General features: G+C 46.0%; 1 protein-coding gene across 1 annotated transcript in view; it reads left to right on the top strand.

Moving 5' to 3' along the window:
- Positions 1-14880, top strand: part of LOC119400896 (E3 ubiquitin-protein ligase UBR4) — a gene marked incomplete at its 5' end in the record, with an annotated part of 438348 nt that extends 423468 nt beyond the window's left edge. The window contains 2 exon segments of the mRNA XM_037667804.1: positions 5072-5231; positions 14765-14880. Of these exon segments, the coding sequence (XP_037523732.1) occupies positions 5072-5231; positions 14765-14829 (225 nt within the window).
- Between the last annotated feature and the right edge of the window lie 3217 nt (positions 14881-18097).

Consider the following 18097-nt stretch of genomic DNA (forward strand, 5'->3'; position numbering starts at 1 on the left):
AAAGGTTCGTGCATGCACAGATTCCATCCGGTATCCGGTAACACGGTAACATAAAGAAGTATACGTACAAGCTAAAAGTCCGTGTTGATGCATTGGTTATTCACAAATAATAAAAATTAAAACAGGAAGACACTTGTAATGAAGAAGAAAAATAAAGTATATGTATGGGAATGTGTTTCACGGCTTTAGAAAAATGCACACACCAGAATAGTGTCAGCTTTGTACCAGTCATAATTATCGTGCCACACACACTTCTGAGAAGTTGCTCCTCGATTGGATTCAGCGTTCGAACTGGTTTGTGATTCCTCATCTTAACTGCTGACATCCAGTGAATCTGATTCTGATTTGGCATTGGGACAGTAGTCCGAATCGAAGGAATCACTGCTTTACTTTTTTGCAGTAGATGAACAAGCGTGCACTCCCATAGTGTCCTCACTGTGTATGCGAGTGCACGCAAGAAAACTCTTTTTTTGTGCATGTGGCAGTGTGTGGAAGCATCACAACATTTGGCACTCACTCTGGCTCACCTGGTTGTCTGTAATACTACAACACTGGGTCATACAATGACCAGCAGCTCTAAATACTATGACCAGCAGTTCTAAATACTATTGCAACGTCCTGCTATCATATGACCTCTTCTTTCATCCATCACGAATGAAAGAAGGGGAATGATTTCATTAGGTCTCATTCATCATGGCACACATACCTGACTCTTAAGAAACAAAACTAAACTGGCTCAAGGAAAGGCTGAGGATGTTACAGCAAATTATGTAGGTTGCCCTGAGGCTTGCTATAATTGTCATAAGGGCTCCATATTTTTCGAATACTTCGAAATGAAATTGCAGAAAAAAAAGTTAGAGAGAATTCCTAAGCATATTCTTATGAGATAGCAACATCAAAATGTTTCTTTTCGCTAGGTTGATGAAGCGCTGGCGGGGTGATGTTTCATAGTTGTCTTATCAGGAATGAGGCAATGTAAAGGCCGAATTGTATTTATGTACATATTTTGGTGCAACCACAGTGTTGCCGACAACACTTTACACGTGATAGGCAAAGATGCCATTTCCTCAGCCTCTCCTCCTGTTTCAACTTCTGTGGAAGCCCAACTGATGTGGCGGACAAGGGTGTGCTCCCTTCAAGTCCCGAGTTCCAAATCTGCCTCGTAGACATCGATATATAAGAACATCTAAAATTTTGGATGCTAAAAAGCTTTGGCATCTGATTTTTCGGACTTCCTGCCCAAATTTCAGGTCCAAAACAGCATTAATTGAGCCCCCACCTCTGCCACATCTTTCATCTCCATGTTGGAACCAGCATTTTCTTGAGTTGATACATTTGCGACCATAGCAGAGCTTGAAAGGCGGTTTTGCCGCAATACGGGGGTGTGATGAGGTGAAGGATATTGAAAATCTAGGGGCCACTTCCAATCTGATGTTGACCCTCTCTTGGCAAAGTTCGACCGTAACGGAGCTTGAAAGGCAGCTCTGCCGCAATACCAGGGTGTGATGAGGTGAAGCATGTTGAAAATCTAGGGATCACTTCCAATCGGACGTTGACTGTCTCTTGGCAAAGTTCAACCGTAACGGAACTTGAAAGGCAGCTTTGCCGCAATACCGGGGTGTGATGAGGTGAAGCATATTGAAAATCTAGGGACCACTTTCGATCGGACGTTGACTGGGTCTTGGCAAAGTTAGACCGTAACGGAGCTTGAAAGGCAGGTTTGCCGCAATACGGGAGTGTAATGAAGTGAAGCATATTGAAAATCAGAAAGGGTCACTTTCAATCGGACATTGACTGTATTTGTTTTTGGGAAGTTCGAATAGTAAAATTCCAGTGCGAATTGAATCGAATAGCAAGCACTATTAGAAAAATATTCGAAATTTCGAATATTCACACACCCCTAGTAAAACTTTTTCTTGAAGGTGGTGACCTACCTTAAGGGGGGACGCGGCTTTGGCATCGCGAAATTTGGCCAAAAAATCGATATTTTGAAAATCTCATTTTCACATTCTGTGACCCCTTTTCTATCTAATTTCGAAGTTTCGTCCCTGAAAACGGCGTAGAAATGACGTAAAAAATGTTTATCGAAGCTAGGGTGGCGATGAATTTCACGGAAATTGCGAAAAAACGGCGTTTTTCGAGCCGCGATATCTCCGCATCCACGTAACCTAGCGCCGCCATCTTTGTCTCTACGGATAGCGCGATTCTTCCGTTTCAAATTTGCCGCCTCGGCCGGCTGAACCAGACAAGAGCAAGCGCACAGCAAGCCAAAGTTTAAAGGTATCACGACAGTTTCCGATTGGCGACGCGCGTCACGTGACTGTACGGCGGCTCCGCATTGGTTGCCCGTGCGGTCGCTTGTAGCAATCGGCGCAAAGGTCGTCTGCTCTATGCGCCGACAGCGCTGACGGGCCGCTTACTGCGTGTGTTTTCAACTCGCCGCGGCGTGGTTTCGAGATCGCATCGCGCTGTGATAAGACCGGCGCTCGTGAAAGGAGAAAAAAGTTGTCCAGTTTGGCGCAACGTGGTTCCTGCATGCGATCATGGACCGGCGATCGTTCAAGAAGAAACGCAAGACTGCGCAGCGATTTGGTGCGCGTAAGCCGAAGCCGCCGATCGTGAAAAAGAAATTCAGTCCGGCGACTTCTGCGAGCAGCGACGACGGCGTGCGGCACGACGAGGACTCGCAGCTGAGCACAAGCAGGCACGGAGCATCGTCCGCGAGTATCGACGAAACAGTGCTTTGTGCCGTCGGAGGAAACATCCGTTCGTCGTTCCGCGCAGGCTGCAGACATCGCGGATGCTAAGCCTAGCACTTCGCCAAGGATGTAGACATCGCGGATGCTAAGCCTAGCACTTCGCCAAGGATGTAGACATCGCGGATGCTCAGCCAAGTACTTCGCGCGAGGTTGCGAGGCTGTCTACCAGCACCACCAGTAGCACGATTCGGGCCCGATTACAGCCTCGTTTCGTGTCAGCGGAGACATCTCGCGAACGCGCCGCGGCTGTTCAGGAGTCCCTAAGAGCAGTGTCTGCGACGGAGCGCGAGATGTCACTCGGAAGACGAAGATAAGTTTTTGCTCGTACAACGCGCGGACCTGAATGGTCAGTTTGGCAGTGCCCTGTGCCCGCAGTGCAAAGAGCCGGGACTAAGCACGGAACTAAGCACAGGTTAGCGGTAAAGATGATGCTCACCTGCACTACTTGCGGCGCGGACGCGAAAAATGCGTGGTCGTCGCCGCGAATGGAAAACAGCAAGTTATTTGAAGTCAATATTCGGGCCATGCAAGCTATAAAAACGATTGGAAAGGGATCAGCTGCGCTCAGCGATTTTTGGTCTGTGATGAATGTATCACATAGGGGAATTCACCACAAGACCTCCATGCCTACACCCAATTTTGCATCTCTTGGTCTCCAACCTGGACGCCATGCACTTCGTAGAGCAGCCGAAAAAGATGCCATGCGGAAAAAAAAAGGCTGCGAAAGCTCATCAGGCTAAAGGTCAGATGTCCAAGTGACACCGCACTGCAAAGGACACTAAGGACTACAACCCTGGTGCCTATTAGGCATGTAAACGTGACGCAAAACTTTGAACCTCGTTTTCTCAATACTGTTTTTTTGGCATGTTGCTCAGCTCGTGGAGCAGGTACCTTCGCAACTACTTGACAGATTTTGATTCTGTTTTTTTTGAAATGCTCCTTGGACTCTGCTTCAGGGGGCTGCGTTCTTATTTTTTTAATTTAGTCTTTTAAAAATTTTTGGTAGGGTTTCTTGTTTGTAGTGCAAATGTGCTCATTGAAGTATCAGTGGAGAAAACATGAACTACAATTTTTAGTGTTGCAAAAAAATTATTTTGAAAACGCAGCCCCCTTCAGCATACATTTGCCTCTGCACACAGTGTTTATCAACTTTTTATGTCATTTGTTAAACTCTCCAGTCGCTCCACGAGGTCCAGTAATGAAATTATTTGTTTCTCAGAAAGTTTTCGTGATATCATCTTGAAATTTTTATGTAAGCATTATGAGGTCATTTTTAGTCTTTGTGCCAATTTTCATCAAGATCTAACCAGAAACAAGAAAGTTCGTTCCGAAAGGCACGTCCCCCCTTAAGCGCACTTGCTCAGTTTTTTTCAGGGGGGGGGGGTCATACTTTATGTATGTTTGTGCGTTCGTTTGTATGTGTGCATGTGTATATATGCAATCAAAACTAAAAAATTTCGGGGGGGGGGGGGGGGTTTCAACTCCCCCTCCCCCTGGCTACGCCCCTGTAGATTGCCCATGTGACAGGCCCATAACTTCTCACTGAAAACACTATCATGATAGGTACCTTCAGCTATCTACTCAGTGGCGCATGTGCTATTTTAAGTGTACTGCACGTTTTCAGTAGGCAACAACCCAAATGCTACGCACTGGCATACACTGCCACCTTCTCCTGTGGGATCGCAAAGTGAATTGTGAAGACATGGAGTGTGCATCGCTTGCAGAAACGAATGCAACTCACCAACACTTTGTAGAATTGGTATACTTGCAGCATCCATGCACGATCATGAGCGACATGGGTACGAAGAACACTTTCATGGCAAATGCACGTATATGGTGGTACAGCTAGCACCCTGTCAGTAATGGGATTAGTTGTGTGCAGTGGCATTGCACACAGCTAGCTAGAGATGATGTGCTCCATGCAGCATTTGGTAGCACATTTCAGTGAAGCAATGCCTGTTTTCAGTCAGTATCAGACCGCTGTAGACGCGTGCACACACATTGAGGAAAGCTGGACAAATTGTAAAGGCGGTCTGTCACCATGTCAGCCACTGAGTGTGGCAACGGCAGCACATGTGAAGAGATGCAATTTTGTACTTGCCGGTAATTGTGTACTGTTGTTGAGCACATAATTGTCAGGTTCCTGGTAGGTATGTACTGATGAGGTTTCATTGTACCACCTTCTGTTATCTAAGTTGGCTGCTGCTGTAGCAAAAATTGGTCTAAACAACAGAGTGTGGTTGCTTGAGTTATTATAAGAACCCTTGTTTAATGTGTATTTGACTATTTACATGATTTATTCACATTTACAGAGGGTTTCCTGTAGCAGTGACGATGGCTGGTCAGTGGCCTTGGCAGATTATATCCGCCACAATGACCAGCAGCACCTAGAACTTGGAGACAAGCTGCTAAGAAATTTTGAAGAACAAGTGCTGACGTGCCAGTCATTTATGGAATATTGTGATGTCATGGGTGAGCACAAACACATTTCTTGTCAACACAGTTTGCTCTCTATTGGTGTACCACATGGCATCTTTGTCAGGGCCTAGTTTTGTGGTGAAGTTTTTTTTAAACAACACAACATTACAGCATTAAGCAGATATAAGTTGTCCATCAGGACGTACTTGGATGCCTAGTTTGATGAGAATTGACATCATTTATTGATTTGCATGAACTGGCTGCTATGCTGGTTGGTGCAGCTGCAGCGCCAACTAGCTGACTAGCTGATACATTCACTCCTTCATGGCTAACTCTTTGCAGTCTAAAACATCCGCCAGCTTTCCAGCCTTTCCAGATCGAAACTCTTTCGCCACTGTTGGGCACAGCGGAAAAAATAAAACTGCAAGAAAAACCCATAGGATACTTCTTTTTGCTGTCCGCTCTTATGCCGAAGTCTCATCGATATTTGGGCAGCATGTGGAAGCGCTCAAAGCACTCTCGTGGTTGTAATCTTGGATTATTGCTGCAAGTTGTGCAGAAGAACAGTTTTTTTATTGCCTCCTTTTGTTTTGCGGTTACTGTAAATGGTGCTGTCCTTGCTGCTTTGGCTGGTAAGCTTGTAGATGAAACGAGGCTTTGTGTCCAGCCTTTCTTAACAGTACAAACATGCAGATGGGCCTCACTTCTTAGCGCAAGCCATCATGTAACCCACCAGATGCTTAATGAGATTCCGACGGTGCTGCAGGTGTCAATGCTCTTTCTGTCCCTGCTTCACCTTCTGCATCTGCAGCTGAAGGGGCAATGGCTGAAAATCATCCATTTAGGCTCTCAAACTCGTAGCACATACAGTAATCCCTCATTATAACAATTCAGCGGGACGGTGAAAAAATTTGTTACTAGCGGTATTTCGATATAAGCGACCACTCAAGAAAAGCTAAAGCAGTCGAGCTTTAATTGCACCACAACTGTGCAGAAGTCAAAATGCCATGTATTCAGTGAAACAAAAATTTATTCAGGTGCAAAAAAGGCAGTGAGCTTTGATTGTTCTTGCCGGGTGCGAGGAACCCCTGCTCCACTTTGACCAGGCATTACATGAGGCCGTGGTCGCCGCCCACACATTAAGCTTTATTTCACAGCAGGCGTAGGTACTCCCGCGTCTGCACCATAGTTGGCACTTCACGTGGCTCTTCTTCCGCTGGCTTTTCATCCTCGTCGGGGCCACCAACAGTGTCAATTATCTCCGCATCTGTTGCTGGGGCGACCACGGGAGCAGCAGCGTCAGACAACACGAACGTCTCAAAGTCGCCGTCTAACTCTTGGCCAACAATTCTATAAACAGCCTCGTACAGATAGCTGCAAGCCTGGTCATCGTTAGACTGGTCATCATCTGGGTTGCTTGACGATGGCGTGGGAAAAGCCTGCGTGCTACTTTCTGCTCCAAAGTCAGACACCTTTGACCAGAGCCTGGCGGAGCCATTTATCACTGTAGACCACAAAAACACATGTGAGGCACGCCTAACGAAGCACTTTGAATAACACACTCGCATGGCCTGCAGCACACATCCAAAGGCTCGTGCCATCGGCACCACAGTGACTGAATGTGGCAGGCGATGCGGAAGCTTCAAAACATGATCAAGGCATCTCACTTTGCTCGTGCGCGTTGGTGATGGCAGCGGTTGCCATCACTTGGCTTCAGCTTCACTTGTTGCAGAAGAAAGGCGATCGGAGTTGCGCAAGAAGCAGGAACTGCGGAAGGGCACCTGTTAGTGAAAGGTTGTGCTCAGGAGAGCTGCTTTAAAGGAGCAGCGACGTCGAAACTGGCAGCAAGGAAACGAGGAGCTGACATGAAGGCAAGTGAAAGCAGTGACTGGCATCCGAAGGGCTCACAGACTGGAGAGTGAATGAGGAGGGGAAGGCATTGGTCGCTTTTTAGGGGGGGGGGGGGGGGTGCAGATGTCACGGAGCGCTACGAGAGTTTCGTGCTGTAAAGCACCGCAAATGCCATGTCTCGAGTCTGATGTTGTGTTTGTTGTGCTCAAGAAACAATTAAGGGGAGACGCGGGTCTTGGAACGGTCAAAAATGGTCAAAAAATCGATTTTTCGCAAAGCTTATTTTCGAGGCGTTTGTACTTCTGAGCACCTACTCTCAAATTGCTAACGCTAAATTCGGTCGGGAAACGCGATAAAATCGGCTTTCAAAGCACCCCGGCAGCACTAAAATGTCCCCAAAAGGACGAAATTTGTTCGAACTTCCCGCGCGCGCCATGAGCGTTGCAGCGGGCCGAGCGCCGCCATCTTGGGCTAGATTTGAAGCTGTTTTCTTTGTGCACATTTTGCGCCATCTCAAAATGGCGTCGCTCAAGCAGAACGGCCGCCGTCGCGGGTTTTCTGAAGGTCGTTTCCAGGCCACTGATTGGCTCTCACGCGGCGCGCTTTTCAAGCGCGCCTTTCCGAGTCTCCCATTGGCTGGCGCGACCGACACGTCATTTTTTTTTCTTTGTGTTTGGTTCTCCGCCGTGGCTGTCCGTTTGTGTGCGCCTGCTTTTGCGATCGTGCGTGTTTCTCGACGGACCGTGTCTCTACTTTGTGCCGGTAGTTTTTCCACGCGATCGAGATGCCCGGAGACTCTCGTCTGAAACCATCGACGCAACGAGCTTTTGGAAGCCGTAAAAAACGGGCTTGGAACAAGAAGGCGCCGGCTACAAGTGCACCGTCGGCAGCGGAGTTGGAGTCGCGGCCGGACCCTTTGGACCTGCCGGGAACTTCAACTGACGACACCGTGGGACCAAGTTCGACTAGCGAAACACTTCGGGTTGATGCCGCGTACTACTCAACGGCGGAGCAGGCGCAGCGAGTTGAGAGATCGGCGCAAACGAAGACCGTTCTGTCTGGAAAGTCGGGCTACCCAGCGCAAGTTCGACCTTCTTGGAGTAAGCGCGGAGTGCCAGACCGGTGACGCCGGGACCGATTTTTTGCTCGTCGATATGAAAGTTTTGAATAACTTTTTTGCACAAGCGAAGTGCGACAAATGCGACGCAAAAAGTCTCAGCGTGAGGAAGGCAACGGACAAGGAGTACGGCCTTGCGGTAAAGCTTATTTTTCTTGCAGCAGTTGTGATTTCGAGAAGAAGCAATTTTCTTCTCCGAGAGTGAGCGGAACTGCCACCATCACTCCCTTCGAAGTCAACATGAGGGCCATGAAGGGGATACAGATGATAGGCAAAGGTGTTACTGCCCTTTCGGACTTTTGTGCGTGTATGAACCTTTCGCACCGAGGCTTGCACCACAAGACGTTTCAGGGACACCTAAAAAGTTTAGTGAAAGCCTGCGAAAACACAGCGACTGAAAGTGAAGCTGCTAGTGTGGCAGTAATAAAAGAGCTGTATACAGACTTCCTGAACCCCATAGGGAACATCGATGTTGTGTTCGACGGCTCATGGATGACGCGAGGTCGGAGCTCACACATAGGTGTGGGCTGCATCATTGAGCTCTACACTGGCCTTGTAATTGACCATGTTGTTTACTCAAACTTTTGTCTCGGCTGTGCCCTGGGACCACAGCCTAGAAAAAGACTCTCTGCGTTTACGCAAGGCAAATGCAACTCATCTGAAGAGCACCAACACAAAAAAGACTCTTGCAAGGAGACACAAAACGGGTGCAACTGAAGATTACAGTCCTGGACTACTTTGAAGGTATTCTCTCAAGCATAGCAACCTATTACCCAGGGTAACATGCTGCCTAACATCTAGAAGGTTCTTCCTAAAGACTGAAAAGACATGAGCAGCCAGTCGCTTGAGCCTCATACCCCATGGCTTTTCCAGAACCCCCCAGCCGCTTGTCATGGTGGGGTTTTGATCATGCTTTGCACATTGGAAAATTTTTTTAGATATGATTCCTTGGGTGGAACAAGACACTTTCTGTTTTGTTTTGAAGGGAAACAGATGGGGAACATGTGAATAAAATTTATGGTTAAAGGTTCCTTTTAGAAATTTATACAGTGCGTGTCAATCTTCAAACGCGATTTTCTCAGCTTCACATTTTTTGCCAACTTGACCAGCCTTACGGATCTTTTCATTATGTTTTTGTAAGGTAATTTTGATAAATTTTATACCGTTGAATTCGTAAGAAATAGGACTGTGGAGCTATGCTATTTTTTTGTGGCTAAGATGAACATATGAAATTTTGTGAACAATAATGTGAGCTAATTGCATTTCAAGATTACACAATGTCAATACAATTGAAAGTTCTTATATGATGATATATCTCAGTGACAATATAAATAGCATAGCTCCACATGGCAGGTCTTTGGCTACAGCTGCATCTTAAACAGAACCTAAAAATACTGAGGGAAAGTGTCTTAATGACCCGTAAGAAATTACCTAATTAGATTTCACTTATGCTCTCACAATTTGATAACTAATTGAAGTACATGAAAACTAATTATATTTTTGAAAACAGGAGGAAGAAATACATATACACACCCAATTTCATTACAATATCTCCAATAATAAAACTTTTCGTTTCGAGACCAGTGTCTCCCCTCAATTAACCGTTCATTGTGCGTACACAGCACAATCGTGAGAACTGACCGGTTTTGCAGTAGGGGCTTTGCATGATCAGTGGGCGATTTCTTCCCCTGGCATGCAGCTGTGAAGTTTGCAAAATAAGAGTTTTTCAGCACCCCGGTGTCGACAAAACTGCTAATTCTACAGTTTGAGTGTCTGTGTTCACGCACTGTTGCATCCACACTATTGACAGATATCTAAGAACAAAATTCAATGACCCTAGCAAGCATTTGGACCATTTTTCAAAAGTCAGATGGCACATTTCTGCGCCAGAAGTGCTTTTCAGAGCGCTGAAACATCGCTCGAGCGCATCCCATGGAATGCTACAGTGCAAGTCAGCCCGCAGTCTTTTGGCCACTTTTCGGCATCCAAGAGATCGTGGTTTTCTGGCGGCACAAAGCGCCAGGAAAACTTTATTTTCCTGTAGATTCTATCATGGGACACACTAGCGATGCGATTGCAACAGAGATTAACGGTTCGGGCGCGCTGCACCATGGAATTTGACAGCTCCAGTTTGCTCCACAGTTAACAGTTGGGAGCACTCGGCACTCGCTTGGTACCTGTTATTAGGCAGGCATCGGTTGTTACTAGGTGGTCACTCTTGTGAACTGTTCTGTGCCTGCATGAGACTAGTTCGTCGGTTGCATTAATTTGACACTGCGTGCACAAAAGAGTCGCCGCAACTTGGCGATGCCTCCACTCACCACTTCATTCTAAGCAGGTCAAGCTCTTCATGCATTTCGTGCAATGGGGCTTAATATGCGTGCGTTTGGGTTGGGACCAGGGGAAATTTCGAATAAAGTGATATTTCGAGTAAAGCGATTTCATTATAACAAGGGATTACTGTATTTGCATGTTTTAATTGCCTTGTGTGTCACCAGAGGTGCCATCTCCACTGTAGTTTTATTTACCATACCCTCAGGGTACAAACATACATTAAGGAGAGGAGGGGCAAAAGTTAACAAGTATACTAAAACACTTAGTTATAGATACAGAATAACAAGTGCAGAATAATACAATAACACATTTAACATATTTTACTCTGAACGACAATGGAAAAAACACGCTAAAGTGAATAACAATAACGCCACTGGCAGGTTTTTTTAATCGGGACGGCCTTGTGGGGTAGGAATGGAACAATGTGGATGCTGCAGTATCAGCCAGAGTGTGACACACCAGGCACATTCTCCTGCTGTCGTTGTCTTCTTCGTTCCGGGATCGAATCCCGGGTGTGGCGGCTGCATTTTCGATGGAGACGAAAATGTTTGAGACCCACGTACTTAGACTTAAGTGCACGTTAAAAAACCCCAGGTAGTCGAAATTTCCGGAGCCCCTCTACTGCGGCGTCTCTCATAATCATATCGTGGTTTTGGGACGTGAAAACCCAGATAATATTATGTATTGTGAGCTTGAACCTCGGTGACGTTAAGAACATGGTTTTTTTAATCAGGGCACCCTTGTGGGGAAGGAATGAAACAACATGGATGCTGCGGTATCAGCCAGGGTGTGACACACCAGGCACGTTCTCCTGCCAAAATTTTTGTCTACTTCAATATTGGAATGTGAGGGCTTGGTGGTATAGCTTCAAGTCGTTGAGGACATGGGCGTTGCCATCTACACTGATGACATGATGCTGTGAGCATGCAAAGGATCATATGGACAGAAGAAAGACGTCCTCCAAACAACTACAAGTATCACGGAAGCAGCAGGCACGAAGTGCTCTCCTGGGGGTTAAAGTTGTTTTTTCTGCGCCCGATAAACTGTGATCTTTGTGCAGATTGACTAGCACATGTGCCCCCACGAAGACTGAATGCAATAAGAAGCGTCAAACCGTTTTCCTTGAATGTGCAAAAGTTAGTTTTCAATCTGCCTTTAACTTGTGGTAACAATTACATTTGCCAATGTGGACGATGCCTTAATGATAGGCTCTGGGAGCATTGTTACAATGTGTCTGAAATGAGAGGGGGGTTTTTAGATGCACACTGTAGATCTAGTACTGTAATGACCACGTACGATCCAATTTACAATGCGTGTTCACTTGTGAGCAGAAGTGGAAATCAGTTAACCCACGAAATTATTGAGGCGATGCCTGTGTTTCAAAACCGTCAATTGCTCTTTCAAAGAGCTATCTTTCTTGCGTCATGATGCGAATTTTGTGCGGACGGCTTACACATGATGTGTCACAGGTTTTTTTTACCATATATGTGATGGCTTGTTTCCAAATAAAATGTAAGTCGGCGCTTGTGTGTCGAGCCTCTTCACTGTCCTAGTCTTCTGCGCATTTACCCTACGACTTCTCTCTGGAATGGACTTCGTTTTTTCGTTGCTTATATTCATAGCGAGCTTTCTGAAAATTACTTTGAAACTTTAATATTTTTTTTTTTTTTTTCCAAATGGCCACAGACTGTGAAATCTCCACAGAATAAAGGAGTTCGGCAATGGTAAAGGCAAAGCAGTAGAATGCCAAGAGTACAAGTTTGTAGTAGAGAGCACTTTTGCTGGAAAATACCTTTCTCTTACATGTGCAGAACATTTTGCAAATGGTTTATTCATTTGCCTTTTCTTTTCGTTGGTATATTCAGTTAACGCTGTTTACAACATAATGTACTTCCTTCTGTAAATATATATTCTTTATTTGTCAACTATGAAAGCCATCTAAAATCTAAAAGCCTGGCAGCAAGGGTGGCGAAAGCTGTGGCTGAGGCTAACTAATAAAGAACTGTCTATACAGAAAGAAGCATTAGGCTGACAATTTTTCACTTGCACTTTGATATATATTGGCATCGTTAGATATTTAGCTGTGAAAGTGAACAGCATAGCTTTAGGGTCACTTAACCTGGCTCTTGGATTAAGGGGGGAGGCTACCTTGGAAGGGCAACTTTTTTGTTTGTCGAGATATCCTATTGAAATTTTCAGGGTAGGCTAATAGCAAAGCCATTTGAATAACCCCAAAATTTCATGCATTTATGCTCACTGGTTCCCAAGTTACAGCCATTTATCAGGATAGTCCACATGGGTTTCTTAGTCAGGCTCTGGTGAATTTGGTAAATGTGCTAGCACTGTGAAATTCACTATGATGATTCCTGGATGAGTGCTCTACACTAAGACAAAGCTCATTTTTAAAATTTCCTTGCTGAAAATTTTTAGCAGGGCACTGGATTTAGTGTTTGCCATTTGGCTTTTATCAATGAAATTTTAATTAATTATCACAAATTACAGACACAATAAATTTAAAAAGCGGCTTTGTCTTTGTTTGGGCAATTTATTCAGGTGCATAATAAAAAAAACCTGTCGGAAATCGGATGAATGGTTCCAGAGATATGTCTCGACTAAGCAGTATCACCAGCCAAAAAAGTCATTTCGAGATATTGGGCTTCGAAAGTTTCGATCACATATCTTGGTATGAAATGACCCTGTAGATTAAAGAAAATGCGTTTTTATTGATTTCTGTTCTTTGCCACCTTTACTGGCTTTTATCTATTTTTCATACGAGTCGGGGTTGCGATCGCCGAGGTTGATTCGAGACGCCAAGCTCATTTCAACTATGCATTCACGTGCCGCTTGCGCACACTGGAGATACGAGGGCTGACACCGTCGATGCAATCGTCTTTACCGATACAGAGGTTGCTTCGCTGTGAAAAGGGCCATCATAATCGTTGTTGGAGGTGCGCTTGACCACGGTAACACAGTTTATATAACGATTCAGCGCACCAATCCACCGAACGCGTGTACCGTGACCAGCGGCGTGTCCGATAACACAACGATCGCAGGCACATGACACTTCTTAGTCGGCGGGCAGGATGCGATATCGTAAACACGGTGTAGAGTTCAGAAAGTGCCGCGAGCGATAACGAAATGCGAAGCTGCGATAACAAAGGCTGGCTGCACGACGGTGAGGCAGCTAAGAACGAAGCAAGCGCTAGTGGCGCTAGCACTAGTCGCAACCGACGACGCACGGAGCAAGCCGCGGAGAAGGCCATCGCGTCATCGCGCGCGGCAGCCAATAGCAGCCGCGCATTCCCCCACTCTCTCGAGGAGCGCGCGCTTAGTCCAATGGTAGCTGCGCGTCGAGACGCGGGAAACTCAAACCCCTGCGAGCCCCCCCAATCATAAGCGAATCATGCTTCGGCCGCGCCACCACCCCTACCGCCGCGGGCGGTAAAGAAATGCGCGGGAATTCGCGAACAAAACAAAACCAAGATGGCGCCGATCGGTTGAACGGCGCGGGAACGGTGCTCGCTCGAAGTTGGGCTTGTTTCGGCGCTTCTTTGGCCGGCGCAGCAGCTGCCGCTGCTCGTTATTACCCGATTTGACGTACTTTTACGATGTTTTAGGCGTTCATAATTACAGGAAAGGTCTACGTGCAGCCCAAATATACGGTTTTTCAAGAACCGAGATTTTCGCGATTTTTCAATTTTCAAAGGGCGCGTCCCCCCTTAAACTGAGCGAACTGTAGTGTCACATTACTTTAACCACTATTATATGTGAAGCATCTTATTGCCGAGTTCATTTCGGTAATGGTGGTGGTGGTGGTGTGCGGCGTGACCACCCTTACTGCGCATGCGCATCCTCCTCCCCCTCCTCTCCTCTCCTACACTCCCCCCTTCTCACGTGCCTCATCCTCTCCTGCGCAACGCCGCGATGAGCGCCAGTGCATGTGCGTCCCCTCCCCCTCTCTCTCCTCTCCTACGCTCCCCCCCTCTCGCGCGCCTGTCGACCGCATTCCCCGCTCGCCCTGTGAGAATTAACGACCAGGCTAGAGGGAAGACACGACGCGTGTAGTGTTCCTCTTCGCATTCCACGATGCGAGGTTGGTAGCATGCCCAACGAACGCCAATGGAACACGATCGTGCAAGTGCTCCGGCTTCGCATTGCCTCATGGTCCCCTTTAGCGGGAAATGGTGTAATTTATTTGTTTTATCCTAATTTAACTAATTGTCGTGAAGTGTTCTGTGCTTTCAGCAAAATGTCATTTTCCATGTGCTTTCCTTTTTTTTTCCAGGTCTTCTGTGTGAAATTCCCAACCCAGATGCCTTCCTGCTAGAATCACTTCAGCTAAGGATCTGATTCAAGTTTTATTATTGAAGTACTATTTAAATAAAGATGCTTGCTTGTGAACTTCTTGCTTTCTCTTGTTCTAGGCTGCTTTGCTTGTGTTATTTACGCTATGGTATATCTGCCCATTAGCTTTCCAGTGCTGTTTTCGAAGATGACACAGCAGTGCTGCGAGGTGGAACTGCCAATGCTGGGAAAATGTGCACTAGCCTGAACATGTCTATTAAGCATCTTTCCTGCATACACACCTCATCCTCCATTTATCTGTGCTCCTTTTTTCCCTTACTACATCCATCTCTGGTGCTCACAAATTACAGTTGTTGACACTCAACATGATACACTGGTTGCCTTCCTAGAAGGTACCTTTTTCCTTAACCTACACAACTGCCCTGAAGAAGTGCTTTTCAACATTCTGAACCCAAGTTTTGGCTTGGCTCATATTACGTGTAAAAAAGAAATGCTAAAAGGAAATTTCGAAAATGAAAAGACGATTAGTCACCGTACAGTCAAACGAACGTACTGTTGACTGGAAATTTGGGCATCAACCACATTTGACAGCTACCATATAAGGAACGGCTAGATCAGCCTGAACAGGACACACACAAATTATAGGTGAGCAGGTGCGGGCTGTTGAAGAGCAGTAGCATTCACCATACTTGGCAAAGATTTGAAACCAACTCTGAGCACTCAAAGCGGCGTCGGCTCAAAATAATGCAGGGGTCTAGTTCCCATGAATGCATGCTTCTCTTGCAAACCTAGACAACAATTCTTCCTGCTACAGTATAGTACTCTGTGGCACCCGCATTAGTTTTGTATGTGAAAGGTTTTTACTTGCAGAAATGTACAGTTGTAATGGTGTTAAAATCTTTCTTAGGCCTTTGGAGGGTTGCCTTGGCAGCCGGCCATTTCGGGGTGCTACCGACCCCATCACAGGTACTTTTTCCATGTGGTGTGATGAAAAAATTCCATGTGACATCCAAATAAAAATCGTCCTTGTTATAACCGAGGTTTGCAAAGTTTTTCTGTTCTTATACTGGGAATCTGCACCACCTGAAAATAAGTTTACTCATGAGCATCCGCTGAAATGTTGCAACAGAAGCTGCCGTATGGCCGAGGCAGATACCACTACATATGATTATGCATGGAATTCATCAGAAGGCTGTGTCTTGTGAGAGTAGACTACCATCGGGCGTACTGTTGCCTGCGAGTTCGTTCAATGCATGAGAAAACTAGTTTTCAGAGATATGCATTGTAGATATACCTTCTGCAAGCGTAAGAGCCATAGTCTAATTGCCAAGTGTTCAACTTGGACCTCGCTAACAAAGTGATGCGATTTTGCGTCATTCATCTTTACAAGACGGTCCGCAAAGTCATTAGTGGTGAAAAGGATTGCTTCCTATTGGCACTGCACTCTGCTTGCACACTGACTGACCTACACAGTTGTAGCCAAATGTTGTAGTTTAGGAGAGCTAAATGCCAGCTATTTTTGTGATGACGCTCCTCGGCAATTGTCGCATATATCGGTCATGCAACTCCCATTGCGCATGTCACACATGGTCATCTTAACAAGAGAATCAATTTACTATAGGAAGCCCAATGACTGCCGCTTCAATTTAAAATTTTGGTGGTATATGCAAATGCATATAGCACCAAAGTGCATGCTCTGGGAGCACTGGCAAGCAGTGAGGGGTGCCTTTGGGAAGCGAATGAGAAGCCATATTCTAGGATCAAGTTTTTCTTCCATTCTCTATGCGTTTCCTCGAGATTCACTCGTTACGATTTTTTATGCTAGACTCTGACATCTTTCTTGCCAGGCAGGCCTGGTGGATATAAATTTATCATTGAACTCTATAGTCCTCATTTACCTTTGTTAGCAGGCAGCCCAAAATTCCTCCATATTGCCTAGTTTTCATAGCAATGCGGACTCAGCATTACGAAGCTCCAAAGTACTTGGCAATTTTTGTTTTGGACCATGAAATAGGTGCCAATGTGGGAAGATTTTTTAACACGAAAGTGTTTTATGCCGGGGTCCATCAAGACGTCAGTGACGTATTTCCGTCACGAAAATGACGTCGAAAAAATGTACACGATCAGATGGCAAAGAAAAAAAGTTCTGTCAACGAGCATCGAACCCGCGACCGCTCTGTCCACAACAACATGCCGGGCGCGCTATCCACTGCGCCACAGCAGACTCTAGAGGCTTTACAAACGCGCCTTTTATATCTATCACTCTCCCGGTCGGCGGGGTGGTGTTGCCCTCTGGGAGCGGCAAAGTAAAGCGTCGTAAATCCAAGCGTCGTAAATGCGTCTGCATCACGCTAATCAAACCAAAAATAGCTCTGCGACGCGCGCCTGCCTCACCTGGCTGTAACACCGCGTTCCCCGCCTACGCGCTCGCCCCGAGAAAAATTGCGGCCGGGCTACCGGGGCGGCACGATGCGCTTTGCGTTTCCCTTTAGTGCGGCCGTGGTGTTCAATCACATTTTGACATGCCGCAGGATGACGACCAAGTTCTGTGTCCAATATATGCGACGCTCTTCTGGCTATCACAACTTGTTCTCTGATTACGCTTTCCCCATCCAGGGTTTGTTTAATCATTGAACATGGACGTTAGTCGTCGGCATGGAGATGTACCAGTAACCAGCAAGCATCAAAGTGGTTGCATCCACGTTAAACGGTGCTGTAGCTGCCAGACATCAGTATACATCATGCAATAAACAATCAATTACTTCTGTAAGGGCACAATTTACTTTCGTGTTATTCCGATTCCTATGATGGAGGGATCAACCATGTTTTTTTTATAATTTCTTTTCTCGTATGAACTGATTTCTCGCATCTTCAACTCAATATTTTTAATGAAGTGTGACGATCTTTCATCATCTTATCGTCTGCAGCGGTGGTACAGTGGTTATGGTGCTTGGCTGCTGACCCGAAGGTTGCCGGTTCGATCCCGGCCGCAGCGGTATCATTTCGATGGAAGTGAAATTCTAGAGGCCTGCATACTGTGAATGTTGATGCACATTAAAGAAATCCAGGTGGTCGAAATTTCCGGAGCTCTTCACTACGGCGTGCCTCATGATCATGTTGTGGTTTTTGGTGCATAAATCCCTACAGTATTAAAACTATATATCAGATAAGCCAGTCACTTGAGCATTCATGCTAATGTTATTGCACATGGTAGCCTTTGCAACAGCTTCATCCTCATTGCGCATCAATTTTCTGCTCAAGGCCCTTGAAGTCTCATCCGATAGTGCAGCATAGTGTGTTACAGGTGATGCAC

This window comes from Rhipicephalus sanguineus, chromosome 1 (assembly GCF_013339695.2).
Source record: "Rhipicephalus sanguineus isolate Rsan-2018 chromosome 1, BIME_Rsan_1.4, whole genome shotgun sequence".
NCBI lineage: Eukaryota > Metazoa > Arthropoda > Arachnida > Ixodida > Ixodidae > Rhipicephalus > Rhipicephalus sanguineus.